The sequence below is a fragment of the Notolepis coatsorum genome (genome assembly GCF_963971535.1).
Source record: "Notolepis coatsorum genome assembly, chromosome: 17".
In the NCBI taxonomy this organism is placed as follows: domain Eukaryota; kingdom Metazoa; phylum Chordata; class Actinopteri; order Aulopiformes; family Paralepididae; genus Notolepis; species Notolepis coatsorum.
The window spans coordinates 90,315,734-90,341,703 of NC_140181.1; the positions used below are offsets into that span (position 1 = coordinate 90,315,734).

Consider the following 25,970-nt stretch of genomic DNA (forward strand, 5'->3'; position numbering starts at 1 on the left):
TTCAAAATGGTGTCCAAAATGACGACTGGGAGCTTAGAATGCCTGTATCTCAAATGGGAAAACATTTCTAAAGGATTTATAAACTGATTCTGGCACCTCTATACATTAATAACGAGCAAAATATCTAGCTAAATATATCTGCTAGGAATGCATCATTTGCATCATCAAAATGGCTGCCTGTAGCTTATTTTGGCTAAAATTAAAATTGGTTATTATATTCAACCTAGAAAGCTGGCTTTGGTGTTGAACACAAAATAAATGACCCACTTATTGTGGTCTTTAGGCCTACTCATCATCATCTTCAAGATCCTCTGGGAGAAACTTGTTATGTGGATTGTCACATTCATGAAGTTGACATGGTCCACAGACAGTAGTACAAGGTAGTCCATATTTTCTGCATGAGCAGCGAAGTGTCTTGCAGGCAGTGGTACAGTTACAATGAATGACCTTCAAGAGACTGTCTGTAGCAGCATTCATTGTTGACATGAGTGGGACAAATCTATTGTCCTGCAGGTTCCAGCCCCAGTCTAGAGCATCTATACCATCATCTGTTCCCATCCAGACCATGACCTGGTAGTATGCTCTACGACAGTGGAATTTGGTAGCAGATTCAGTTGGTGGTAGACGTTCAGGCGTTACCGTTGATGAAGCTGAGACAACCTTCTTGCTGAAAATGTTATATCTAACTTTTTGCAAGCGAATCTGTGCACTTTCCACCAAAAAAGACAGCCATTGCTTGGCACCCAAGGTCATCGATCACATCTGTTGTCTGGTTTGGTACAGTGAATGCATTGGCACAAGCCTGAAGGACAGGATCCCCTTTTACAAGTTTTTGGAATGCTGTCTTTTTGCCAACTCCGAAGATCCGGGAAGTTGTGTCACAGCCAGTCACAGCATGGATGAACAGCAACTGAGAACACACATCCTGTCTGAGTACTTCTTTCAAATGGTTTATGGCGTACACTTTAAAACTGCCATCAGCTTTCGACTTGTCTGATCTGAAATAAAGGCCCTTGCTATCTCTCTGTGCATAGTAAAGAAATAAGACGAGGAGATCAGTATCTTCTCCAATCAGCGTCGTGGTGTGAAGAAGAGATGATCCCACTGCGGCCCTTACTATGTCTACATCAGCATCTCCAAGTGAATTGACAACAGTGCAATCCCGTTCTTTCAGTTCATCACTTATCATGTGGATCAGTTTCTGTTTATTCAGATCTCTTGACAGGAACTCCTCCTTCTTACCTGAGAACTCTGTCTCAGCAGTGAAGTTGACAATGGGATGAATATTGTTTCCTCTTCTTTGATGTGTGTTGTCTTTAATGGATGGCCCATCCTCATAGCCATCAAACACAATGGTTGTAGCTGAGCCATAATGTTGGATGGTGAAGTCTGCATATGACTGTGCAATTTTACCATAGCTTTGTCCGTGCTTCCATTGTATTCGGTGAAGGAGTGAACCACCATCAAGAACATAATGCTCCGTTTCTGGTACAGAATCTAGGATTGCATCACTTGCATGATCACAGATCGCGTGCGCTAGTTGTGGTTTATCAGCTTTGCGGAAGACGTTTCCGGCTTCAAAGAGGGCAGGAGGGAAAGGACTGAGTTCGTAACTCATAACCTCCTCCAATGACAGCTCTCCAGTTTGGGAGACAATAAGGAAACGTTGAAAAAGAAGTGCAGAATCAATGATTCGATCAGGAGCAACCTTGATAATACACATAATCACATAAAAGATTATATCTCCGTGAAAACGAGTCTGATTATCCTAAGACTGGTAACATAGATTCCTTACCTGAGATCAGATGGTATCCAAATGGATTATTCCAATTCCTGATCGCCATTCGAAAAAATCTATCTTTTTATTGATCCACGTGTATACTGTAAAAACACATAATCCCCGCTGCTCTGAGGCTCCAGAGTGGAACTGATCGACCCCGGCTGCGTGAGTGAGAAGTAAAATGTGGCGTCCGGGATTTTTTTTCTCATTCATTTTCATTGAGTTCAATCCAAAAGGGTGAATTACCATCTGGGAGACGATAGGGGGCGCTTTTTTCACATCTGAGTGCCTGGAGTGGCTGAATTTCCAACGGTAGACTCGGTTGAAAGAAAACTCGGATTGGGCAATCAAAGTGTTAAAGGGGAACTATCTTATAAATGGCTTTTTCCTGTGGTTTGCATTGTTTTCTAGCAATGTGGGGTTGTACCAACCCTGACTAGATGTGAAATCTCTAGTTAGTCCCGTTTCTTCAGTTCAGCTCAGACAAGAACCTCCCCCACTGAACCAAGCCATTCGGAATGTACTCTCTATCCTACGTAGCAAGGCGCTGATCTGCATATCTCAGCCCCCTCTACAATTCGCTCAACAACGGAGCGAGTGGAAATAATGCGAAAGCGGTTTCCCTGTCACTGACACTTCCTCAAACAGGTTGACGTGAAGCGAGTGCTGATCGAGAGAGAGAACGAGGCAGAGACAGACAGAGAGAGGGAGAGAGAGGCTCTCATATGGTGCAACTAGTCTTGGAGCATTTACACACACTCCCGACTGCGTGTGTGTGTGGGGGGAAACATGCATACTCTTGGAGCATCTCTCCTCTCACTCTCCATCTATCTCTCTCGCTCTCTCTATCAGCACTCGCGTCACGTCAACCTGTTGCAAAATATCATAGCGCACACTCCAACGCGTATTCCGATCAGGGCAATAATATTCACAGGGGTATATATTGTCATTTGAAACAAGTTACCAATGCATTGACCCGTGGGATTATGCCCCCGCTGTGAAATTAATTAGTCTATCTCTCTATCTCTCTCTCTCTGTCTGCCAGTGCAGACTGTGGGTGACTGTCACTCAAAGCGCATTGCGAGTATGGGCGGAGCCCAGCCAAAAACAGCTTGGAATCTGGAAATGCAGAAAATGCTGCTCTAGAGTACTTGATTAGAAATACAAAACATTGAATAAAAAAATAAAATAAAAAAAACGTACACATGTGTTCCATATACTCACAGGAATTGTGTACAATTGCCCAAATAGTGAAAGAAATAGTAAGATAGTTCCCCTTTAAGAATGTTGTTATACCACAGTCTATGGTTAGAGGAAGAGGGTGGCTCGCAGCCCCAATGGTCTCAGAAGTCATTCAGCACTGGGATACAACACTACCTTCTTACAACTTGATTTGTCTCCAGATGGGAGAAGCCATTTTTTATGTTTTAATGACGACACTGACTCATCCTCTTCTTATAATTCCAGACCACACAGTTTGTTTAGGCCTTGCATTGTGATTGGCTGTTGGACATTCCAATGAGTGCCAAAATCTCCTGATAATGCACTTGTAACCTACAGTAGCGGCACCTTTTGTTTACTGCTACACTTTCATCCTACAACAACAAAACCGCAAAAAAGTGTTTTTTTTATTAACACTTTAATCGCCGGGAACGCCGTAACTCGTCTTTGCTCGCCATGCTCATTCTGCCGAAGACGCCGTAACTCATCTTTGATATCAATATTTCAAAAATCTGTGATCGAAATCATATTTCTCCTCCGGGGTCCTGAGATATACTGCTGATCTCCACTCAACTCTCTAACGGTTCAAGAGCGCCATCTGGTGGCCGATCGGCAGATCGGCCAACCGGAAGTGACGCGCCAAACAGGAAGTGCTCATCCATATTTCGTCCGGGCACTCGCGATCGTTAGCCGGACTCCGTCTCGACACACAGGATAATCAATCGCTCGCCCTAACTCGATAAACAACGTTATTTGGACGTGTATATAGTATTATACAACCTGGAAATGGTTAATCTAAATCAACATCCCATAATCGAAAACTGTCTACTCCAAGCTGATCGTCCAACGGCGCGAGGAAGATACAGTAAGATCCAGCGTTATTTTCTAACGTGTTCCATATAAACTGCTCTGATGATCATATGACCCACACTAGGTGAATGATATAACGTTGCCCACGGAATTATAAACGACCCCCCGCCCATCCGGTCATCATCAGATGATACGTAGTAACTTCTAGAAGTACCTCCAGTTGAAATTTTTTGTCTGGCACCGATCGCTACCAACTGTATTTGATCATCAATATAATGCATTTGGGGCTATAAATCAAGTTCTGGAGAAAGCTGCAGAAAACAATAAAAACATACTTATACTTTAGACCATATTTTAGTATGAATATGTGAATGAAAAAGTATAACGTTGCTACACCCTGAACAATGGATATAGGACATTGAATGGGCCATAATAATGTCAATTTAGCAATAGAATTTAAAAAGTTATAGCCCTGCAAAGAAGGGGAACTTCTCCATAGACAAATAGAGCTGGCTAGGGATGGTAAATTATGAATTTAACCATGGCGATCAAAGTGTTAATACAATTGTTGATCAAACTGTTAAAATAGCACCAATACACTCAACGTTGTGCTATAGTTACCGTGATCTTGGCACTGCTGTGCTAAGCCAGCTTAAATGTAAATGTTTGCTGTTACTTAGATATCTAGAGTCTTAAGGACTTGATGGTATTCGGTTTGATTCCCTCATCAGAATGGAGCCAGCGTGACCTGGAGAGGATCGAGAATGTCAAGTTCTGCAGGCAGTACACCGTGTTCCACGATGACACGTCTGTGGTGTATTCCGGACCCTCGGGGAACTGCACAGAGATCAAGGGAGAGTACGTAAAAACATTTGATCCTTTTACATAAAAGAGTGTAGTGCACTACAATGCTGTCGATGCCACTGCTGTAGGGTGACCAGATACAAAAAGTCCAAAAGCAGGACAACAGTAAGATTTTGGTGGGACAAAGTGGGACAGATAATAATGTAATTTTTTTTATTATAATAACTCGTCTTCACCGAATAGATAAAGGTTAAATCTAAATAAATACAAATTAAATACAGAATTATATCTCTCCACATTCATCTTGGCACTGGCAGCCGGCTTGTTACCACCTAACATCTGTTTTAAATATTCAAACTTTATCACTTGACAGGAATGTCTTGTGTTCGATATTTTTTTTTTGCTTCAAAAAGAGGGACATCCTCTCAATATGTGGGACGCGGTCTCAAATGGTGGGACAGTACAACCAAAAGGGGGACACCTGGTCACCCTACACTGCTGTGATTAGGCCTTTTACACAGATGAGTCTATAAACTGGTTGTTATGGTCTTAGTTAGAATAGAAATACTTTATTCGTCCCGAGGGAAATGTGGCACTACAAATCGCTCACAGTAAAGTCGGTAAACATTTAGGGAGACAAAACAAGTCACGGATGAAGAATAGGGCTGGGTGGTATGATCTGAAAGCCATATATTAGTAATATAATAATGTGCGGTCAAACGACACAGCTCGCCAGCAGTCTTTTTTTCTATAAACACCAGCGCACAAATTCCACACTCTCCATGGTGTTGGCCCTCTGTCAACATGTGATTGGTTGTTGTACATTCAGTTGAATTAAAGGGGCACACAATGACACTATGCACTGGAGGATTTTACCCAACATATGAATTAGGTTGGAATGCGATTCATAATGGTTTCATTTTCGTTACATCACCCAGCCCTAGTCTTAGTTGACCAACACGTTGTTAGTTGTTTAGTTATTTTTTAAATATTCAAATGATAAGCGCATCTCTGGTCAGCAGTACTGGATTTAAGATAAGAGATACAATTTTACTTTATCGATCCCCTTGGGAAATGTGGGCATCATAGCAGCATGGGGGAGGGGGGGGGGGTATAGGTACAGGCAGGGTAATAGTAGAAGACATAAATATAGGCAATACAATTATAGTAAAGATACAAAAAAATAAGCGGTGTAAACAATATAATTAACTCTGAATATAAGAATATGAGCAAGTAAACCGTGTAATCAAAGGTGCAGAGGTGGGTCTGTATGCCCCATCAGTTATGTTATACATTACAATAAATATGGGCAATAAAACACTTAGAATCTGAATATATACTGTGAGTAAGTAAAGTAAACAGTATACACAGGTGCAGTATACATGAGGTACCCGAACTGGCAAGAGGGCAGTTAAAAAAAAGTCCAGTTAAAGAGGCCCTTCTGCATGATTGCATGTGGGGAACATCATTTGACAGATTTATCAATTACGTCTTTAGTCCTATGAGAGATGTCTCGTGTGGTCATCCTGACAGGTTGCTGAGTAAAGATTCCCCCTCAGGAGACATGAAGGCAGTGGTCAGAGAGTGCTCTGTGAAGGGAGAGGACAAGCAATTTCTGGAGGTAAGGGAGTCGAAGGCTCTGTGGCTGTTTATCTCTGACCCTTCTGCCTTTACATGTACCTTCCTCTTCCATCACTCTGAACCCGAGTACTGTGCTATGTTGTTGATGTATGTATGAGGTAAAAGTCTGTGCTTCTGTATAAAATGAACTTCAAATGAAAATGTATTTTAGTTTTATGTCAATATATGAAACAGATCCTGTGTCCTCTCCTCACATGGCCTTTTGACCTCTCTCCTTCCCTGACCCCTGTGTGACCTTGCAGGTCTGGTGTAAGAACATCAAGGTGAAGAGCATCAACCTCACTGCACTGAAGAAGCATGGCAAAGTCTTTGAGGACGGTAAGAGACGATAGACAGTTTGATCTGAAATGTAAGATCTGGGAATCTGTATTTTCATTCCCCCACGATGATCAGACCTTGACTTTACATGTTCCAATGCACATGTTCAGCCTGACTGTATTGTCTGTCTCCAGATCAGTTTGGCTGCCTGGAGTGGTCTCATTCCGAGACCCATCTCCTATATGTGGCTGAAAGGAAGAGGCCCAAGGCAGAGTCTTTCTTCCAGGTCTGTTAGCAGTGCTGGCTTAAACATTAACTGTAGTAATTAATGATCTATATAATATTGGTATGTACTAGGGCTGACCTTCGAATTTTTTTTGAATTAGAAGCTTCGGGGCAGAGATTCTATTTTAATTCAAAGCTTCGAGATAAAAAAATAAAAATAAAAAAGTATACATTAAACAATTTTTTTTTATAAATTACATTTTTTTAATGTTGTGGGACTTGTACAGCACTTTGTTCAACTTTGTCAGTGCTGTAAAGTTTAAACCTTTTTAAATCTTAGACAAACAAAACACTTTGCTTTCATGAAATATTGTAAGCCGTCATCTGAGGCTTTATAAAAGCAGCACAATGAACACAAATCTGTCAGTGCCGAGTCCGACCTCATCTTAAATAACAAACCGCATTGCTTGTTGTAATTAAACAAGAGAGGCAGAGTTGATTTTACCAAAAAAAAAAAAAAAAAAAAAAAAAATCGTATTCTTTTTTTAACACTTTAATCGCCATGGGTTAAATTCATAATTTACCACCCCTCACCAGCTCTATTTGTCTATGGAGAAGTTCCCCTTCTTTGCAGGGCTATAACGTTTTAAATTCTATTGCTACATTGCCATTATTATGGCCCATTCAATGTCCTATATGTATTGTTCAGGGTGTAGCAACGTTAAACTTTTTCATTCACATATTCATACTAAAATATGGTCTAAAGTATAAGTATGTTTTTATCGTTTTCTGCAGCTTTCTTCAGAACGTGATTTATAGCCCTAAATGCATTATATTGATGATGAAATACAGTTTGGTAGCGATCGGCGCGAGATGAAAAATTTCAACTGGACGTACTTCTAGAATGATCTACGTATGATCTGATGATGACCGGATGGGCGGGGGATCGTTTATAATTCCGTGGGCAGCGTTAGATGATTCATCCAGAGTGGGTCATATGTAGGGGTGGGACGATACATCGATCCAGATCGATATATCGATCTATTATCAATAATCAAATAGGATCGATGCCACGTAAAAAGATCGATTCATATTGCGATACTCTTATTTTGAAAATCCGGCGACGGCGACGTCATCGCCCCGCGCCCAGTGTTGTGAAACTCAAACTCCGTTTAACATCAAAAGCAGTAGCGTCTAGAGCGTCACTACTAGAGCAAGACTAGTGTGCCTATTCTGTGACCCAAAACATGTCCCTGCTGTTTTATTCCACAACGGGTCCAATGCATCTAACCTGCTTTGCAATCCTCGTCACTCCATTATGCCCACGTCGCGTTAAAGATCGAAGATAACGTTACTTTAGCGTGAGCTAACAAGCTAACCCAGAGCCATAGGCAGAGAGAAGTGGGGACTGGGAGGGTGCATTCTCTGGGATAGCCCCACTAACAGGATCTGGCCGGTACTGCACCTTGGGACTCCCAATATGCTTTTCCAGCCAAAATACAGCTCTGTGACAGTGAATAGGATATTAATATCGAGAAGAAGAAAAAAAATGAACCAAAAACAGTGAACAGGAGGTCTATTTGTATTAAAAACAATAGATTGTTTTTCATTTAAATGTCTGGAAGAGCTCAAAAATAAAAATGTCATGATATTTCCATTGCCTTTTTTTTTGTTGATTTAAATGTTACTGATTGTATTAAATGGGCACATAATATCGTCTCATATCGATCGCAGGCACCTGAATCGAATCGTATCGTATCGTGGCAGATTGTGTGATATCGGATAATATCGTATCGTTGTCCAAAGAATCGATATCGTATCGTATCGTGATTAAACTGGTGATTCCCACCCCTAGTCATATGTTCATCATAGCAGTTTATATGGAATAAGTTAGAAAATAACGCTGAATCTTACCGTATGTTCCTCGCGCCGTTGGACGATCAGCGTGGAGTAGACCGTTTTCGATTATGGGATGTTGATCTTGATGAACCATTTCCAGGTTGTATAATACTATATACGTCCAAATAACGTTGTTTATTGAGTTAGGGCGAGCGATTGATCATCCAGTGTGTTGAGATGGAGTCCGGCTACCGATCGCGAGTGCCCGGAGCACATATGGATGGGCACTTCCTGTTTGGCGCGCCCCTCCCTCTTGGGGCGAGAGCGCCACCAGATGGCGCTCTCGAACCGTTTGGAGCTCACCAGTACATCTCAGGGCTCCCGAATAGGGATGGAATTGATAGGATTTTATCGATACGATTCCATTATCGATTCTGCTTATCGATTCTCTTATCGATACCTGATCAATTTATAATTTAAATAAATAAATTGGAAATGCAACAGAACTAAGCTGGTTAGAATAACAACATGCAACTTGACATTTCTGATTGTCATTTATTGTTGAGCCCCCATGTCAGGGGCGACAGTGGCTCGGGAGGTAGAGCAGTCGTCTGGCAATCCGGAGGTTCCCGGTTCGATTCCCGCTCCTCCCGGGCAGCGTGTCGATGTGTCCTTGAGCAAGACACTTAACCCCTAACTGCTCCCGATGAGCAGGTTGGCACCTTGCATGGTTGCCTGCGCCGTCGTTGTGTGAATGTGTGAGTGATTGGGTAAAATGTAAGGAACAAATTGTAAAGCGCTTTGGATAAAAGCGCTATATAAAAAAGCAGCCATTTACCATGTCAGAAAAATACAAAAACTGTAAAAAATAAAACATTAACTATAGCCTACACTTAAATAAAATAATGTATTTGAGATTCTCTTAAAATGTATTTATTTTTTTATTCTTAAACTAATTTAATCTATTGAATAACAGTCGTTATTCCTCTGACTTCTGTCTCACACACACACACACACACACACAGACACACAGAGCTCCCTCCCCGGGCCCCTGTCCTGTAGGTATTGGCTTGTGTTGCTACACGGACACATTTGTATGTTGCACCATGGTACTTCCTGTCTGACGGACTCAGAGTAGAGACTTAGTAAATAAACAATCCGGCTCTTATTATATGTGAACTAAAGAGTACAAGGTTTACACAACAGTCCCCACCCGCTGTTTTATTGTATTTGTACCTGTACTATCTGCTGTCAGCTGTTTATCTCTCTTTGTGAGCTTGATTAAATAGCGTTAGCTCACGTTAGCTAGCGATAGCTCCGCGGCTAATTTTAGCTCACCCTGAACTAAATCAATGACTATGTTCTAAAGCATTCAAGTAGTTTTCACTGCACATAGAAGTAGCCAAACAGCGGGAGCATATTACCAAAACCCAGGCAATTTCGAGCCCTTAATGAATCAAATAGAGTCTGCCATGGCTACATGGTAACGCTAACATTATTACGCAACTAGGAAAAACCTGGCAGCGATAAGGGAATCGAAAGTCACAGGAGCCACACGGTTCCAGGCATCGGCCAATTAGGAACCGGTTCCCAACCGGAACCGGTTTTCGATTCCCATCCCTACTCCCGAAAGGAAATATGATTTCGATGACAGATTTTTGAAATATTGACATCAAAGACGAGTTACGGCGTCTTCGGCAGAATGAGCATGGCTCCGAATGATGTGAAAACTCGTCCGCGGCGATCATAGTGTTAATAATCAAATTTTATTTTCATATTCGAATCCCATGCCCATTGAACGAAGCTTCGAAGTATTTAAGACAGCCCTAGTATGTACATATGCCTTCTCTATGGCACAGGAAACTAAGCCTTTCTTCTCTAGTGGACAAGTAACTAAGCATGTCTTCTCGAGGGGGACAGTAACTAAGCCTGTCTTCTCTAGTGGACAGGAAACGAATCCAGTCTTCTCTATGGCACAATAAACTAAGCCTTTCTTCTCTAGTGGACAAGTAACTAAGCATGTCTTCTCGAGGGGGACAGTAACTAAGCCTGTCTTCTCTAGTGTACAGGAAACTAATCCAGTCTTCTCTATGGCACAATAAACTAAGCATGTCTTCTCTAGTTGACAGGTAACTAAGCATGTCTTCTCTAGAGGACAGGTAACTAATCCAGTCTTCTCTATGGCACAATAAACTAAGCCTGTCTTCTCTAGAGGACAGGTAACTAAGCCTGTCTTCTCTAGAGGACCGGTAACTAAGCCTGTCTTCTCTAGAGGACAGGTAACTAAGCCTGTCTTCTCTAGAGGACAGGTAACTAAGCCTGTCTTCTCTAGAGGACAGGTAACTAAGCCTGCCTTCTCTAGAGGACAGGTAACTAAGCCTGCCTTCTCTAGAGGACAGGTAACTAAGCCTGCCTTCTCTAGAGGACAGGTAACTAAGCTGGTCTTCTCTAGGGGGACAGGTAGCTGAGCCTGTCTTCTCTATGGCACAGGAAACTAAGCCCGTCTTCTATAGTTGGCAGGTAACCAAGCCTGTCTTCTCTAGAGGACAGGTAACTAAGCTTGTCTTCTCTAATGGACAGATAACTAAGCTTGTCTTCTCTAGCGAACAGGTAACCAAGCCTGTCTTCTCTAGAGGACAGATAACTAAGCTTGTCTTCTCTAGCGAACAGGTAGTCAAGCCTGTCTTCTCTAGAGGACCGGTAACCAAGCCTGTCTTCTCTAGAGGACATGTAACCAAGCCTGTCTGATTCTGTCACAAACCAGGTGTCCTGTCAGTCCATCTCAGAAGGCATTGCACCAGTGTGTTGGTGTTTGAGATGTTGGAAGCATAACATGTCAGCATTTGTTAATTATTCTGTGTGAAGTCAGTGGGGGCATGACTTGGCTCGACTTCCATCAGCAAAACAAAAGTGAACATGTCCTGCTTCTGATCTCTCAAAAATACAAAACACCTGATGCAGGTGCTTTGTGAATGGATTGAAAGGCCTCCCAGTTTGTGATTCAGATTCAGGTTATTTTATTGTCACAGCTTTTTAAAAATGTACATGCATTCGGAAAGACGTGAGATGCTTGTTTGTCCCGACTCCTCAACCGTAGTAGATTTGTAAACATTGTACAACTGAATTTCAACATGCATACAGGGCAGGTCATGCGACCTGTACTGCGGTGCTCCAAATGACTGATAGCTGGCTTGCTTCAATTGACAAAGCATTGCTTAATTTGCTTGTAGGCACAGTAATTCGTTTTTTTTGTGCTGCTTTTGATTTGATAGACAATGACCTTTTAATTAATAAACTCGCCTACTATGGCTTCGGACACACTGCCATTTTATGGATTAGGAGCTACCTGTCATCAAGGTCACAGAGATGCTATTTCAATGGCACGTTGTCAAACAGTAGGAATGTACACTGCGGAGTTCCACATGGGAGCTGCCTGGGCCCGCTCTTATATTCCATTTTCACAAATGATATGCCACTTGCTATTAGAGATGCATCCCTGACCATGTACGCGGATGATTCTACTCTTTATTATGCAGCTCCCACTTGTACAGAGCTCACAGGGTTTGACAAGAGAGCAGAACAGCATATACAATTGGATCAAAGCTAACAAACTTGTGCTGAAGCCATCTAAAACTGTTGCCATGCTATTTGGCTCCAAGTTTAGATTAGCCCAAGATCCTCAGCTTAATCTAATCATAGAGGGTCAACCCATTCAACAACTGAAGAAGACTAAGCTATTGGCACTATGGCTCGACAGCACACGGTCCTGGTCTGACCATATAAAAACATTGTATGTAAAATGGGTGCATCCGTTGCTGCAGCAAGAAGATGTGCGCCTTTTCTTCCATCTGTGTTGTTGAATCAAATTGTTTGCTCCTTGGTTCTCTGTCATCTGGATTATTGTTCAGTGGTGTGGTCATCTGCTTCAAAAGGCCTTGCAAAAGGGGTGCTCATCAAGGGCTAATGTTGCTGAAATGCATGAGAAACTAAAATGGCGTGAGTGTGGAGAAAAGACTGTCAACAAGTTTGCTTGTATTCTTTCACAAGGTAATTCATACTCGGACACCGGAATTTATCTTTAGGACTATTCGCTACAGTGCAGAGACACACACGCATGGTACCATAGTGGCCAGCAGAGGGCAGATGACTCTACTTCTACCTACTGTAGAACAAATAGCCTGAAAAACACTGTAAATTACAGGGCTGTGAGGTCATTGAATAACCTTCCAAGTAACATTAGTTCTATCAGTGGAAAGGCATGTTTTAAGAAACAACTCAGAATCTACCTACATTCTTTAGTTTAAATAGAATGAACATGATTGTCTTATTTTCTGTCTTTGAATAAAAAAGAAATTATATGACCAATGAAATTAATTTGATCTTTTTGTTATTAGGATTATGGATTGCTTGATTATGTTTGTGTATGTCTGTCTTGGACCCCAGCGAGACTAGCTCGACATCAAGGTGTCCAGCTAATGGGGATCCTTTTAATAAACAAATAAATAAGCTATAAACTAGAACTATAAGCAAAACTATAGACTAAACAAAATACACAACATATATTCTATCTATACAAACTTATACAATACAAGGTAGCAGCAGTGTGTGCGTGTAATACGTGTGCTTGTTGTGTAAGTCTTTAAGGTGCTTTTGTGTGTGTGCTCATGTAATCATTTTGAATCTATCCGTCAGTAGTCCATGTGGACCTGAGGCTGCGGTACCATCTGCCAGATGGCATGAGCTCAAACCGTTTGTGGCTGGGCTCTTTCAGGACCATGTGTGCCTCGCTGAATTCTTCTGTCTCGTTCTCTGTTTGTAGACAGAGTCACTGGAATCATCCTCTACGATGGACGAGGAGGACGCTATGAAGATGGAGAAGAAGGAGGAGGTCACCAAGGTGAAATAAATACTTTTACAGTTTTAATGTTTAATTTGCCACACACATAGTCATTATGAGTAAGATTAGAGTGTAGAACTGCCCATGTACTCAATGGCCACTCCCACTTATTGGCCAGATTCAAAGTTGACCTTCTTAAACCGAATTGGTCATGATACTGTATGAAACTATACGCTCTTGTTAACTCATCCATTCTACATTAATTCAATGTATGTCGATTGCATACCCAAAGTAATTTGAAAGCTATTCTTGAACCATTTATAGCATGCATGAGTCTGGCCTCTTTTGAAAGGAAACATTCAGAATATTCGTCCACAACAGGAAGAATCACTCTGAGTGCTACTGTAATAGAGTTACAGAGGTTTGAACACACTGAAATAAAAGTCTGAATTATGTTGATGCCTCTTACAGGTTCCAGCTGAGAGGTATTCACTGGAAAACACAATGGGTCCATAACCTGAAATCTTATGTAGTACAGGTCCAAAGTTGATAACATTACCACGGAAAAGTAGTGTTTCACATGTGTTTTTCTAATGGTATGTATAGGTGTATTTATCCAAAATGACCATTGGCACTCGCAGCAGAGTCGAACCAGTCTGGACCTTTCGGCAGATTGAAAACAATATATATCCTGGGAAATATCCCTCATGTGAGATATCGTCGTTTCCAGAATTTCATTGGCTACGGAAACGTTCAATCATTTTCACCGTCAGAGGTGATTGGTCCAGTCACTGGGAGGCGAAACCGGAGGTGGTCACTTTTTAAAAACTGACGCTCGTTGACTGTTTGGTCACGTAATAGGCCAAGTAGAGTGTCAATCAAACACAAATGCGGAGACGCTGGGCTCGCCTGTTCGAGCCCAGCGCTCCACATTGCTTTCAGTTTAGCTGGTCGTTCATACACATTGGCCGTATTAGGGGGTGGGAAACTGATGGGTGGGGATCGGGCGTTGTGGACAGCGACTCTTACAGGTCGGTTGGTGTGCCTGCGCAGTAGAATCAGGAAGTGTCGGGGGCAGCGTGAGCCTCCCACGCGTTACTCCTCGCCACTGAGAGATCGAGCTGCGCAGGTGAAAAGATGCGACTGCTGTTACCTCAAGTACCGGAGGGGACTTGTGCTATGTATGACTTAGTCCACATTGCAGCCGGCTTGTGGGAGGCAAGAAACGGCGTTCGTGACAGGGGAGGGTTGAATTGGATGATACGAAATTGGGATGGGAGAAAATATAGAAAATGGGAGAAAAAGTGGATCAAAGAAATCAAAAAAACAAAACAGCAGGATGCCATCAAACGAGGGTAAATGCGCTGCGACGTGCGACGGCCCCGCCCTCGAGCCGTCGGAACGTTAAGAGGTTAAACACTTTTTAAACATTACACCATATTTTATCTATTTATTCTTACAAATTTGCACTACCTTTTCTACCTCATTTTAGTTTTGTATATTGAATATTTTGTATAGTGTTTGGTCTTTATTCTTTTCCTTTTTTAATGTATGAATCACAATTTCAGGAGGGTCATACAGAACCAAGCATTTCACTATAATGCGATGAATGAAACGACTTGAACTTGTGGCTACAATGGTGTGCTTGCTCTTGTGGTCCTGTAGGGGGAGCAGTTTGTCTTGTTTGAGGACTGGGGGGAGACTCTGGTCAATAAGAGCTGTCCCGTGCTCTGTGTGTTGGACATCGAAGGCAGCAACATCTCTGTGCTGGAGGGAGTGCCTCCAGATATCTCTCCTGGACAGGTCAGTACTGCAGTGTGTGTGTTTGTGTATTAGGGGTGTTCATTGCCTATCAGTGCTAGGGGTGGGGGGGGGGGGGAAATCGATACGTAGTAGTATCGCGATACTTTGCGTGGCGATACTGTATCGATACAGGGACGCCAAGTATCGATATTAAATTATTCATAAAAAAAATATATAATAATAATAATTTCTTTGTATGTGCATTCAGTTAAGTTGGAATATGACTGTAATACAAACAGTTCAGTTTGTCAGGTACATGCAACACAGATTACAGTGTTTACATCTGTCTGCTTGAGAAAATACCATGTTCTGCAATAAAAATGATTGAAGTGAGATGAACAGACTGAACTTTATTTTATTAGATAAAACATGTTTTACTTTGCAGTTGAAAAAAGGTAATAAATTAAATTGGATCACAAACAAATATATATTTCGCAATACTCAGCGTATTGCGATATATTTAGTATCGCGATACTATCGTGACGCAAGTATCGCGATCGTATCGTGAGGTCACTGGCGATTCCCACCCCTAATCAGTGCATCGTTAGTCCGCAACATTGGTACCTGATGCCCAGTATTGTACTATTACTCATGGTACATTTTCCAGGCCTTTAATGAAAGACCACACATACTACATAGGGGGAGACAGTGGCTCAGGAGGTAGAGCGGCTGTCTGGTGATCGGAAGGTTCCCGGTTATATTCCCGCTCCTCCCGGGCAGTGTGTCCAAGTGTCCTTGAGCAAGACACTTAACCCCTAACTGCTCCCGATGAGCAGGTCGGCACATTGCATGGTTTCCTCCACCGTCAGTGTGTGAATGTTAGAGTGAATGGGTGAATGTGAGGAACAAAATTGTAAAGCGATTTGGATAAAAGCGCTATATAAAAAATACACCATTTTATTTTATAGTTGTATGACGTCAACCTTGTAGCAGATAAAGACACATTTACTGTCTGTTACTTTTTTATTTTCTACATTTTTCTTTTTTTTATCCACTTTTTCTCCCATTTTCTATATTTTCTCCCATCTCAATTTCGTATCATCCAATTCAACCCTCCCCTGTCATGAACGCTGTTTCTTGCCTCCCACAAGCCAATTATCTGATCGCCATATTTATTAGCGATCTGATTTCATATTTCATCAACCGAGTCTCCCGTTGGTACAGCAGCTCCTCCAGCAGCTCAGAATGGAAAAAAGCGCCCCCTATCGTCTATCCCTGAGTAACTGATATGTCGATATCGATATGTAGAGGCGGAGCCAGCTGGCTCCTTGAGCTGGCAAGCTGTCTGCTCAACATGGAAGTCATCGCGGGACGGGAATCAGCCTGGAATATATATTCACAGTAGCCAATACTCAATCAATAAGCGTGATAGATTTTTGGAATGGCGATTAGGAATTGGAATGATCTTTTTGGAGAACATCTGATCTGAGGTAAGGAATCTATTTTACCAGTCTTGGGATAATCAGAGTTGTATTCGCTGAGATCTCAGCGTTTGCCCTATGTGTGATGTGTCTCTGTGTGCGCGATCGTTGATGAGGAACTAAGAGAATCGATTTTCAGCTTGCGGCCCCAGCGTGCATACGTACACATATACTATCGATAATCTAGCGTTTATTTGAAAACTTCATAAATAGGCAGAAAAATTACAGTTTTTGTGTATTCTAGAATATTCCAGTAAACGTCTTTTATCATGGAATGTTTATATTTTCCTTGAAAACGAGGGCTTTTCAAAATGCTATAAAATGAAAATGAACCGATAAAAAAACAATCCGCTTCGACAATGTTGACTGGAAAACGAGTCATTGATAAGCGACGGGCAGATTAGACACATAGCCATAATTTAAAACATAGATTAGGCGTTTTTAATGCTAACATTGAAGTGGATGGTGGGCATTCAACCGGTAAATCAAGGTTAAAGGGGAACTCCACTTTTTTTGGAAATTAGCTTATTTAACATCTTCCCTGGAGTTAGACAAGAAGATGCATACCTTTTTTTGTCTCTGTGCGTGCATTTTAGCTTTGGGAATAGACGCTCCGTTAGCATAGCTTAGCTTCATCACTGGAAGTGAGGCAGGACCGTAGCCTTACAGTGCCTTACAGTGTATTGCAAGGTCTGACATTGACCAAACTTGATATGCATGACCTTGGTGGGCTCTAGGTCAACTCCTGAAAAGGGGGTCAATGTCAGACCTTGCAATCAAAAGTTAGGGGGCGCACTGAAATTATGGCAAGGGTTATTAGCCCCCTAACTTTTGATTGCAAAGTCTGACATTGACCCCCTTTTCAGGAGTTGACCTAGAGCCCACCAAGGTCATGCATATCAAGTTTGGTCAATGTCAGACCTTGCAATACACTGTAAGGCACTGTAAGGCTACTGTCCTGCCTCACTTCCAGTGATGAAGCTAAGCTATGCTAACGGAGCGTCTATTCCCAAAGCTAAAATGCACGCACAGAGACAAAAAGGGTATGCATCTTCTTGTCTAACTCCAGGGAAGATGTTAAATAAGCTAATTTCCAAAAAAAGTGGAGTTCCCCTTTAAGCCTGGGCTCTGAAAGTGTTAAGATTCACAAAAAACTAGGGATGCTCGATATTGGCTTTTTTACCGATATACCGATATTGTCCAACTCTTCATTTCCGATATCAACCAATACCGATATATGCAGGGTCCCCCCCCCCCCCCCCCCCCGCAAAAACGGAATAATTTCAGGTAATTAACATTACATATCTCTTGTCGTGGAATTAACACAACATAATGCATACTTTTGACAATAAAAAAATCTGAATGTGTTCTTACTTGCTTGCCTCGATAAATAAAGGTTAAATAAAAAAATTATATATTTTTTTAATATTTTGCTTTTTAATACCGATAATTTCCGATATCACATTTTAATGCCAATATCGGCCGATAATATCGGTAGGCAGATAATATCGGACATCCCTACAAAAAAACTTTTCACTCAGACTTTGTGTATATTGAGTAGGGTTGGGTACCGTTCACATTTGAACCGATGCCGGTATCCGTACCAGTTCCTGGAATTCAGTATCGGTGCCCAACGGTCTCTCTCTGTAATAACATCATTTAATTTCGGTTGTAAAAAAAAGAACTCCATTTCAACATTGTTTTATATTTAGAGCATTTTGTTTATTATTGTTGTAACACATGAGTACGGAAGCGTATTGCTGCCAAAAAAAAAGATAATCCGTTTCACGTTATAACGTGATAACTTCTTGTTTTAACATAAAACATTTCACGTTATAACGTGAAAATCACGTTTGAATAAGGAAACGATGTGCGCCGTCTGCGAGACCGGAACATTTAGGAATTATGGCTTGTGTACATGCTTTGATTAAATTCTACTTCATGCTTGGGTTGAGACATGGCGAGATTATGCTATTATCGAGCACAGTGGATGATATTGTGATGAGGTTGCGTACACTAGAAGGGTGTTAAAATGCATGGGGCTGTACAGAAGGAAGAATGAATCTGGCTCGGGATAGAAATGTCCGACGCACATAATAATGTGTGGCACATTACATATATATTGTAGCGTTCTGTCATACCCTTATTGTTAGGAAGAATGAGGAGGGGTTTATGCTTCTTTGGGGTTGTTTAATTCCAGTGATATCATTACATACATACAGGTCAATACTTCGCTCGTGATGTACACACAACTACCTGCTTCCGCGTATATTCCACGACAACCACATAACTTCCGGTGCCACCTCCTATCTCTCCCGGGGGGAAACACACCCCCAGCTAACAGTGACACACAAAACCCCAGAACATTACACTATTCTCTGCTTCGAAGTGGTTATGGTTTGGCCCTCTTTCGAAGTGGGTTATGCTTAGAGTTTGGAATCAGGGCTGGTGGTCCATAACTATGTATTCTAGGAGAATATATATGTAATGTGTGAACAATCGTGTGTGTACAAGGCGGACATTTCTATCCCTAAACCAATCAGAGAGGGTCTTCGCTGTACGTGGGCTAGCCAATCCGAGAGCGTCTTCGCAACCTACGGCTACGAAAAGAAATCATGCAGAGAGCGCACATCGTTTCCTTATTCAAACATGATTTTCACGTTATAACTTTAAAACGTTTTATGTTAAAACAAGAAGTTATCGTGTTATAACGTGAAACGTTTTATGTTAAAACAAGAAGTTATCAAGTTATAACGTGATACAGATTTTTTTGTTTGTTTCTGGTGTGGCAGCAATACGCTTCCGTACATGAGCATGTATTATGTTTTTAAATGTCAACATTATCTGGCCATCCTCAGTAAATACTATCAAACTCCTCTGACCTCATCTGGTCTTTCCAAAGACCCAAGAGATGGGACAGTAATATATATATATTTGTGGAAAAGGCTCTCTCTTGCACTTTTATACTGAACATGTAAAGGTACCAACACCTAATAATAAGGTATTTTCTATACATTACATATCCATTTTATTTTGACATGAAATCACAATATATTGCAGTGTTTGTTCTTGCCAGTACACAGCCCTAGTGTGTATTACTATCCTTACACTTATGAGCACTCTATCCATTTTACCTCTACATCCTTCTAACTTTTTGTTTTTTCCCTCCCTTCTGCAGGCATTTTGGGCTCCCGGTGACACCGGCGTGGTGTTTGTGGGCTGGGAGAACAGGCCTTTCAGACTGGGCCTCAAGTACTGCCCCAACCGGAGGTGAGCGCCGCCTAGTGGCGGGAGAGAATCATCACCTAATCATCCCTTCCCCTTAATTGGCTGATATCAATCCCCGTCCCCTGAGCTGTTCAGCCATTGTGTAGTGTGATGTGTGCCTGGTGCCAGTGTATGGCAGCCATTGAGCCTGCGTAGTCCAAGGTTGGGTGCTACCAGTGGTGGTGAAGGAGGCAATTTCCACCCTACATTGTGGGGAGCGCTTTGAGTGTCTAGAAAAGCGCTATATAAATGTAATGAATTATTATTAGAGAACATGGCAGGGTTTCACAGGAAAGAGGAACTGAACTCACAGCGTCAATCACACTTTCCCCTGAGAAGATTTTCAGAAACGCTTTCGGTTCCTTAAAACATGTCCTTAAACCACCTAGGAGCTGTTTTTGGAAATGTTCTAGCTTGCAGATGTGTTCAATGAACGGTTGGCAAAATGTTATTATGCTCTCAGTAAACGGTGCATTTATATAACCGCTTTTATCCAAAGCGCTTTACAATTTTGTTCCTCACCTTCACAGAACAGATTCCAAAGTTCCATTCCAATAATGATGTAGTATAAGGAGGTAGCTTACCAATAATGATCTAGTATAAGGAGGTAGCTTACCAATTAGGGCCTTAAAAATTTACAAATACCAGTGTTTGTTGCGCCCCTCCATCAGCGAGGACACACCAACCTTCTCATAAAGGACACAGTGATATTTAGTGTGGGGTTTGCCCCAAGGTGAAGCCCGGTTTTAATAGGGCTGTCCATTCAGCATGGAATTAGTAGGTTGATATTGAATTGACATTCACCATCTTTTCTCTTTGTCTACCGGTAGGTCCTGCTTGTTCTATGTGGATCTTACTGGTGGGAAATGTGGTAAGAATACAATACTCTCCTCTGCTCTGTAAACTACAGTGGGGAGAGTACATGCCCACGTTGAGGTGTGTGTGTGTGTATTTAGCAGTGGTGTAAAAAGTACCCAGAAATTATACTTAAGTAAAAGATGGCTAAAAACACACTTGGGTAAAAGTCAAAAAGTGTCTACTTTGAAATGTACAAACAAATCTTTTTAAGTAGACATTTTATTGCAAGGGATAGACCAGGGGTCTCAAACTCATTCCATCGTGGGCCAAGTTTTCATTTTAACTACACATTGCACCAGGTAGTTGAAGAGGTGAGCCAATTAGTGAAATCATCAGCTGGTGTTTAGGCAAGGCTGGAATGAAACCAAGCATACACTCACACAAGGACCAATCAGCATGGGTATGGGCGGGTTAATATTCCATTGATTTTTTATTTGATTGGCTGTTTTCAAGTGTGGCAGCAGGATTAATAACGTTAGTTTGCCCAGAGAAACAAATATACTACTGTAGTTAAAATAGTTGGACCTGTGTGATTTGTACTTTGCACTTTGTAGGTCTGCATTTTAAAAGGAGTAAAAAGTGTGTTTTTTTTTCTTCTCTGAAATGTAATTGAGTAAAAGTACAAGTATACAAACCTAATAATACTTGAGTAAAGTACAAATCCCCCAAAAATAGTACTTAAGTATTGTAACGAAGTACAATTACTCGTACTTTACACCCCTGGTATTTAGTAGTCATTAGATAGTCTTTCCAAAAGGATTTGTCGACTCATTTTAAACGATGGCTCTGGTTTTCCCGCCCTTTCTTACCAACGATGATGTTGATCGGTGGAGTTCTTTCTCGGCACGATCCACGCTCACTGAGATCTACTGTGTGCAGCACCATCCACACTCACTGAGATCTACTGTGTGTGCAGCACCATCCACACTCACTGAGATCTACTGTGTGTGCAGCACCATCCACACTCACTGAGATCTACTGTGTGTGCAGCACCATCCACACTCACTGAGATCTACTGTGTGTGCAGCACCATCCACACTCACTGAGATCTACTGTGTGCGCAGCACGATCCACGCTCATTGAGATCTACTGTGTGCAGCACCATCCACACTCACTGAGATCTACTGTGTGCAGCACCTGGGAAGTCACCTTCACTGAGCCTCGGGCAGCTTGTACAGACGGGAGCTTGACCCCATTCACCTTGCATTGGTTTGTGGTTAAGGCATAACAAAAAATATTGTTTGGTTCCTGTTGGTTGTCAGTTAAGGCCATGGGTAGGTAGGGAATTTATTTTATTTTATTTTTTATTTTATTTTTTCCCATGGCGACTATGGATAGGGAATTTATTTATTTAATTAAAATGGTCACAACAACATGGATGCATGTACTCTGCCAGCATGTTTAATATCCATAATACTAAAGGTTTGACTAAGATTTGTATGAAACTTTATTGTAAAAAAGAAAAAATTTAATATATATTTTTTAAACTCATAAAATAAATTGGGTCGCACCTAAATCGGCAGGGTTGGTCGGCAACCGGAACCAAACCATTATTTTTGTTAGGCCTAACTATCCGGAGCTACAGGATGGAGGGACAGCGTGGATTGTGCTAAGAAAGGAGTCCACCCACCAACAACATCATTGGTGTTGTAAGTAAGAAAGGGCTAGGGTTCCAAAAAATCACAACTATCCCTTTAATATCTGATTTAATTGATGAATCTTTGTGTGTGTGTGGTCCCTCAGAGGAGCTGTCGTGCGGGACCACCGCCGTGTGCTCCCCCAGGCTCAGCCCAGACCAGTGTAGGATTGTCTACCTGGAGTGTGCCGTCTACGGACCACACATGCAGTGCAGCCGGGTCTGTATGGTAAGACAGACGATAAGGGATCCTGCGTCCATTCATTCATTTAGTTTTACACTGTATACATATACACTGTATATATCTTTCATGGATAGGTCAGCCTATGTTATGGTGTGTTTTCTTTGTCTCTACTAGTATGACTGGTATACCAAGAACACCTCTGTGGTGGTGGATGTGGTGAACAGGTCTGGAGACGGTAAGAACCATAGTCGCGTACCGTATTCACCGTATACTCCTGCCACTTCTGTCTGCCATCGCCTTTTTACTTCCTGTAGCCGGACGTTGTGATGCTAGCTAGTGTGTGGGTATTCCCAAACTGAATAAATAACGCATCTATAAGGCTTAACATATCCCTTTCTAGATGCATCGTCACAAGCTCATAGGCAAAAATCTGCATGCCGGCGGCGTCCTTGATACTTCTAAACGTGAATAGCAGTGTTTTCAGTGTGCGTGGGGACTCTCATACGGCTCTTGGGAAGATTCAAATTGGTCTCCAAGCCTGGAAGTATTCTGTGAACCCAAAGCCCTCTTGGGTCCAGTAGCTTGGCAGGCTGAGAGAGCGAGATTTACTCACCAAAATGAAAATGCAGAGATTTACTCTCTAAAATGAAAATGCAGGGAGCATAGATGAGGGAATGTTGGATACTGTAATGCTGGTATGTCTTATGGCTGACACCCAAGCCATCTCACGTCTCTCTGTTAGTTTAACAACCTGGCTTCCCCGATTTATCCTCTGTGCAGGAAAGCAGTGAAATGTTAATCCACCCCACCGTCTAGATTTCTGACCAAGATAGTCGTGGGAATGTCCGTTTGTTACACAACAATGCTTTCTAACCATGATTGCTACTGTCAAGGAGATAACATCAGGCAAATAATTACTTAACAATAAACACATGCTGACCTCAAGCAATTTATAGCATCCAAACTCTAAGACGTATTGGTCGCAAACAACAGTTGATTTTAATCAAACTGTAGGTGATCTGTGATTATGCGACAACACCCTCCAATCATAGCTGATCTCCCAGAAGACATCGCAGTAATATTGCAGTTTGATGTTACGTGAGGATATGGTGCCCAGCCCTATTGGCTCATTATACGTACTTAAGATGTGATACTTGGAATTTATATCTGGTGTTACTACTCAGGTACTAGGGTCATGCTTGTGTGTCTGTGTCTCCAGATTGTTTTGCTGGTATCTACAGCTCCCAGTTGTCTCCTCTGTGTTGGTCTGCCGACAGCCAGCGCGTCCTCATCGCCTGTCCTCAGCGCAGCCGCAAGGTATGGCCGTTACCAGGGATACAGCCCGTTACCACGGAGTAAAATCAAGCTTGGAATTCCAACCCTTTTTGTGTTTTTCCTTTAAACAGATAATTGGCCCCATTCTCTGATCTTAGAAGATTTTAAAATGTTTAACTTACTTTCCTCCCAGTTGTCTGGGAATGTGTGTTTCATCAGTTGTCACTGGGTTTCTTCTTCCTCTTCTAGGAGCTGTTGGTGGTGGATACAGCCACAGCAAGCGTCACCTCTCTGACATCCAGTGAGTCACTGACGCCTCCAGACAGCTTCTGTTCACCTGTAGCTGCTGTTAAGTGTCTGTGTTCCGGTACAGCTCGATTAGTAATGTTCCGGTACAGTTGAACGGCTTCTGATTTGCTTGTGTTTCTGTTTGCCCTGCAGAGTCTGACATGGGGAACTGGTGTCTGCTAACCATAGCGAGAGATCTGATGGTCGTCAGCTGCTCCTCTCCTAACTGCCCTCCCAGCCTGGTAAGTCCCTTCAGAATCCCACCTCACTCGACAAAATCCGTGCCTCGGTTCTCGAGTAACATGCCGATATGTCAGGCGTGCGACTTTGTACACGCAGGCGTCAGATTACCACCCCGGACTCCTGAGGGTCGAACGGTCATTCGCCGATTGCGAAAATTATTGGACAGGGTTGTAGCCAATGAGTGTAGCTTTCCAATGCTTTAAAAAAAAAAAAGTATGCAGTCCTCAAGTTCAAGTAAAAAAAATTGCCGCTTTTCTGGGTGCAACTTAACTGACCGGCACATTTTTCAGAAAACACCTGAAAATTGCATACCCAAAGTAATCTGCAATTTATTATACTTTATACTTATAGCACATGCATGAGTCTAGTCTCTTTTGAAAGGAAACATTCTGAATTTTCATCCACAAGAGGAAGAATCGGTGCCTTTTAAATTCTTTCTTTTACTTCCATTTGAATTATCTTGCAAACATAGGCCTCTTACAGGTTCCAGCTGATAGGTATGACCTGGAAAACACAACATTGGGTCCATAGCCTAAAGCCTTATCTAGTACAGTGTAAGATTCTGATCAAACTGGCCAGTATCACGTCTTCGTCTGTTTGGCTCTCCATCCAATTCCTCTGCGTTGTGTACTTTTAATGGTCCTGACGTCTCAGATACTGGTAGATAAGATCCTTATCTCCCCCCCGTTAGTGCAATCCATAAACCATAATACTTCTCCACTTCCGTAAGAATTCGACACTTCGACACTGTGAGATACCTTATGAGGAGAAGCGTTGTTTTATTGCTATAAACAACCTCATGTTATCAGATGTTATCAAATTGTATCGTCCTTGAAGAGTCTATTCTAATGATCTCTCGGTGTGTTCAGATTGTCCTTTTGTTATTCAGTCCAATAGTGGTCAGGCCTAGTCGTTAGCCTAAGACCATCCTCGTGGTAGCCGAAGCTACTGGTGATGTGCCATTCTCCCCCCCCCCCCCCTCTCTCTCAATGAGAGGAGAGAGTCTCTTCTGGTTTCTTCCCTCTTAGTCTCAGTCAGATTTTAGTCTGCTCAACACCCGGAAACACCGTTCGACTTATAGATGTTCGTCGTCGCAACGACGGCCCCGCCTTCTGGTTGTCATGTGACGTGTTGTCATGACAACTGCGTTTAACCTTTCACACATTAAAATGCAGTTTCATTCACTGTTGCATTAAGATGAACCTCTCTCCCTCCTGCTCTGGGAGAGTACACTCTAATCTCAGATGTTCTTCTAAGGAATTCATAACAAAACCCTCACTGACGCGGCCTGTGCCTGTGAAATCACTGGTTCCACCACCGTCACCGTCTTCCATGCACATTTCAATCACCGTTTTAGCTGTGGTCATCTCTCCCCAATTTATACATCACATACATTGAAAAAGCACCGTTTTCTCTCAATCCCCCCTTGATTCTTATCACCCCTTCAGAATCATAAATCATTATTTGGTTTTTCAATTAATTATGCCAAAAATAGCCTGTGGTTGAAGCAAACCAACCTCGTCTCTCGTGCACAAGAAACGAAGACGGCCCACGGTCAACCCAGTGATCCTGCTGCCTGA

The 25,970-nt window shown here is 42.1% G+C and overlaps 1 protein-coding gene across 1 annotated transcript in view; it reads left to right on the top strand.

Moving 5' to 3' along the window:
• The window catches only part of LOC311243885 (acylamino-acid-releasing enzyme), a 48,336-nt gene that overhangs the window by 1,091 nt on the left and 21,275 nt on the right, over positions 1-25,970 (top strand). Inside the window, exons 2-14 of the mRNA XM_084333263.1 lie at positions 4,543-4,669; positions 6,149-6,236; positions 6,499-6,574; positions 6,709-6,800; positions 13,398-13,475; positions 15,081-15,218; positions 19,818-19,909; positions 20,737-20,777; positions 22,508-22,629; positions 22,759-22,819; positions 23,804-23,901; positions 24,109-24,160; positions 24,301-24,389. Of these exons, the coding sequence (XP_084189389.1) occupies positions 4,543-4,669; positions 6,149-6,236; positions 6,499-6,574; positions 6,709-6,800; positions 13,398-13,475; positions 15,081-15,218; positions 19,818-19,909; positions 20,737-20,777; positions 22,508-22,629; positions 22,759-22,819; positions 23,804-23,901; positions 24,109-24,160; positions 24,301-24,389 (1,154 nt within the window). The remainder of the gene's footprint in view (positions 1-4,542; positions 4,670-6,148; positions 6,237-6,498; positions 6,575-6,708; positions 6,801-13,397; positions 13,476-15,080; positions 15,219-19,817; positions 19,910-20,736; positions 20,778-22,507; positions 22,630-22,758; positions 22,820-23,803; positions 23,902-24,108; positions 24,161-24,300; positions 24,390-25,970) is intronic.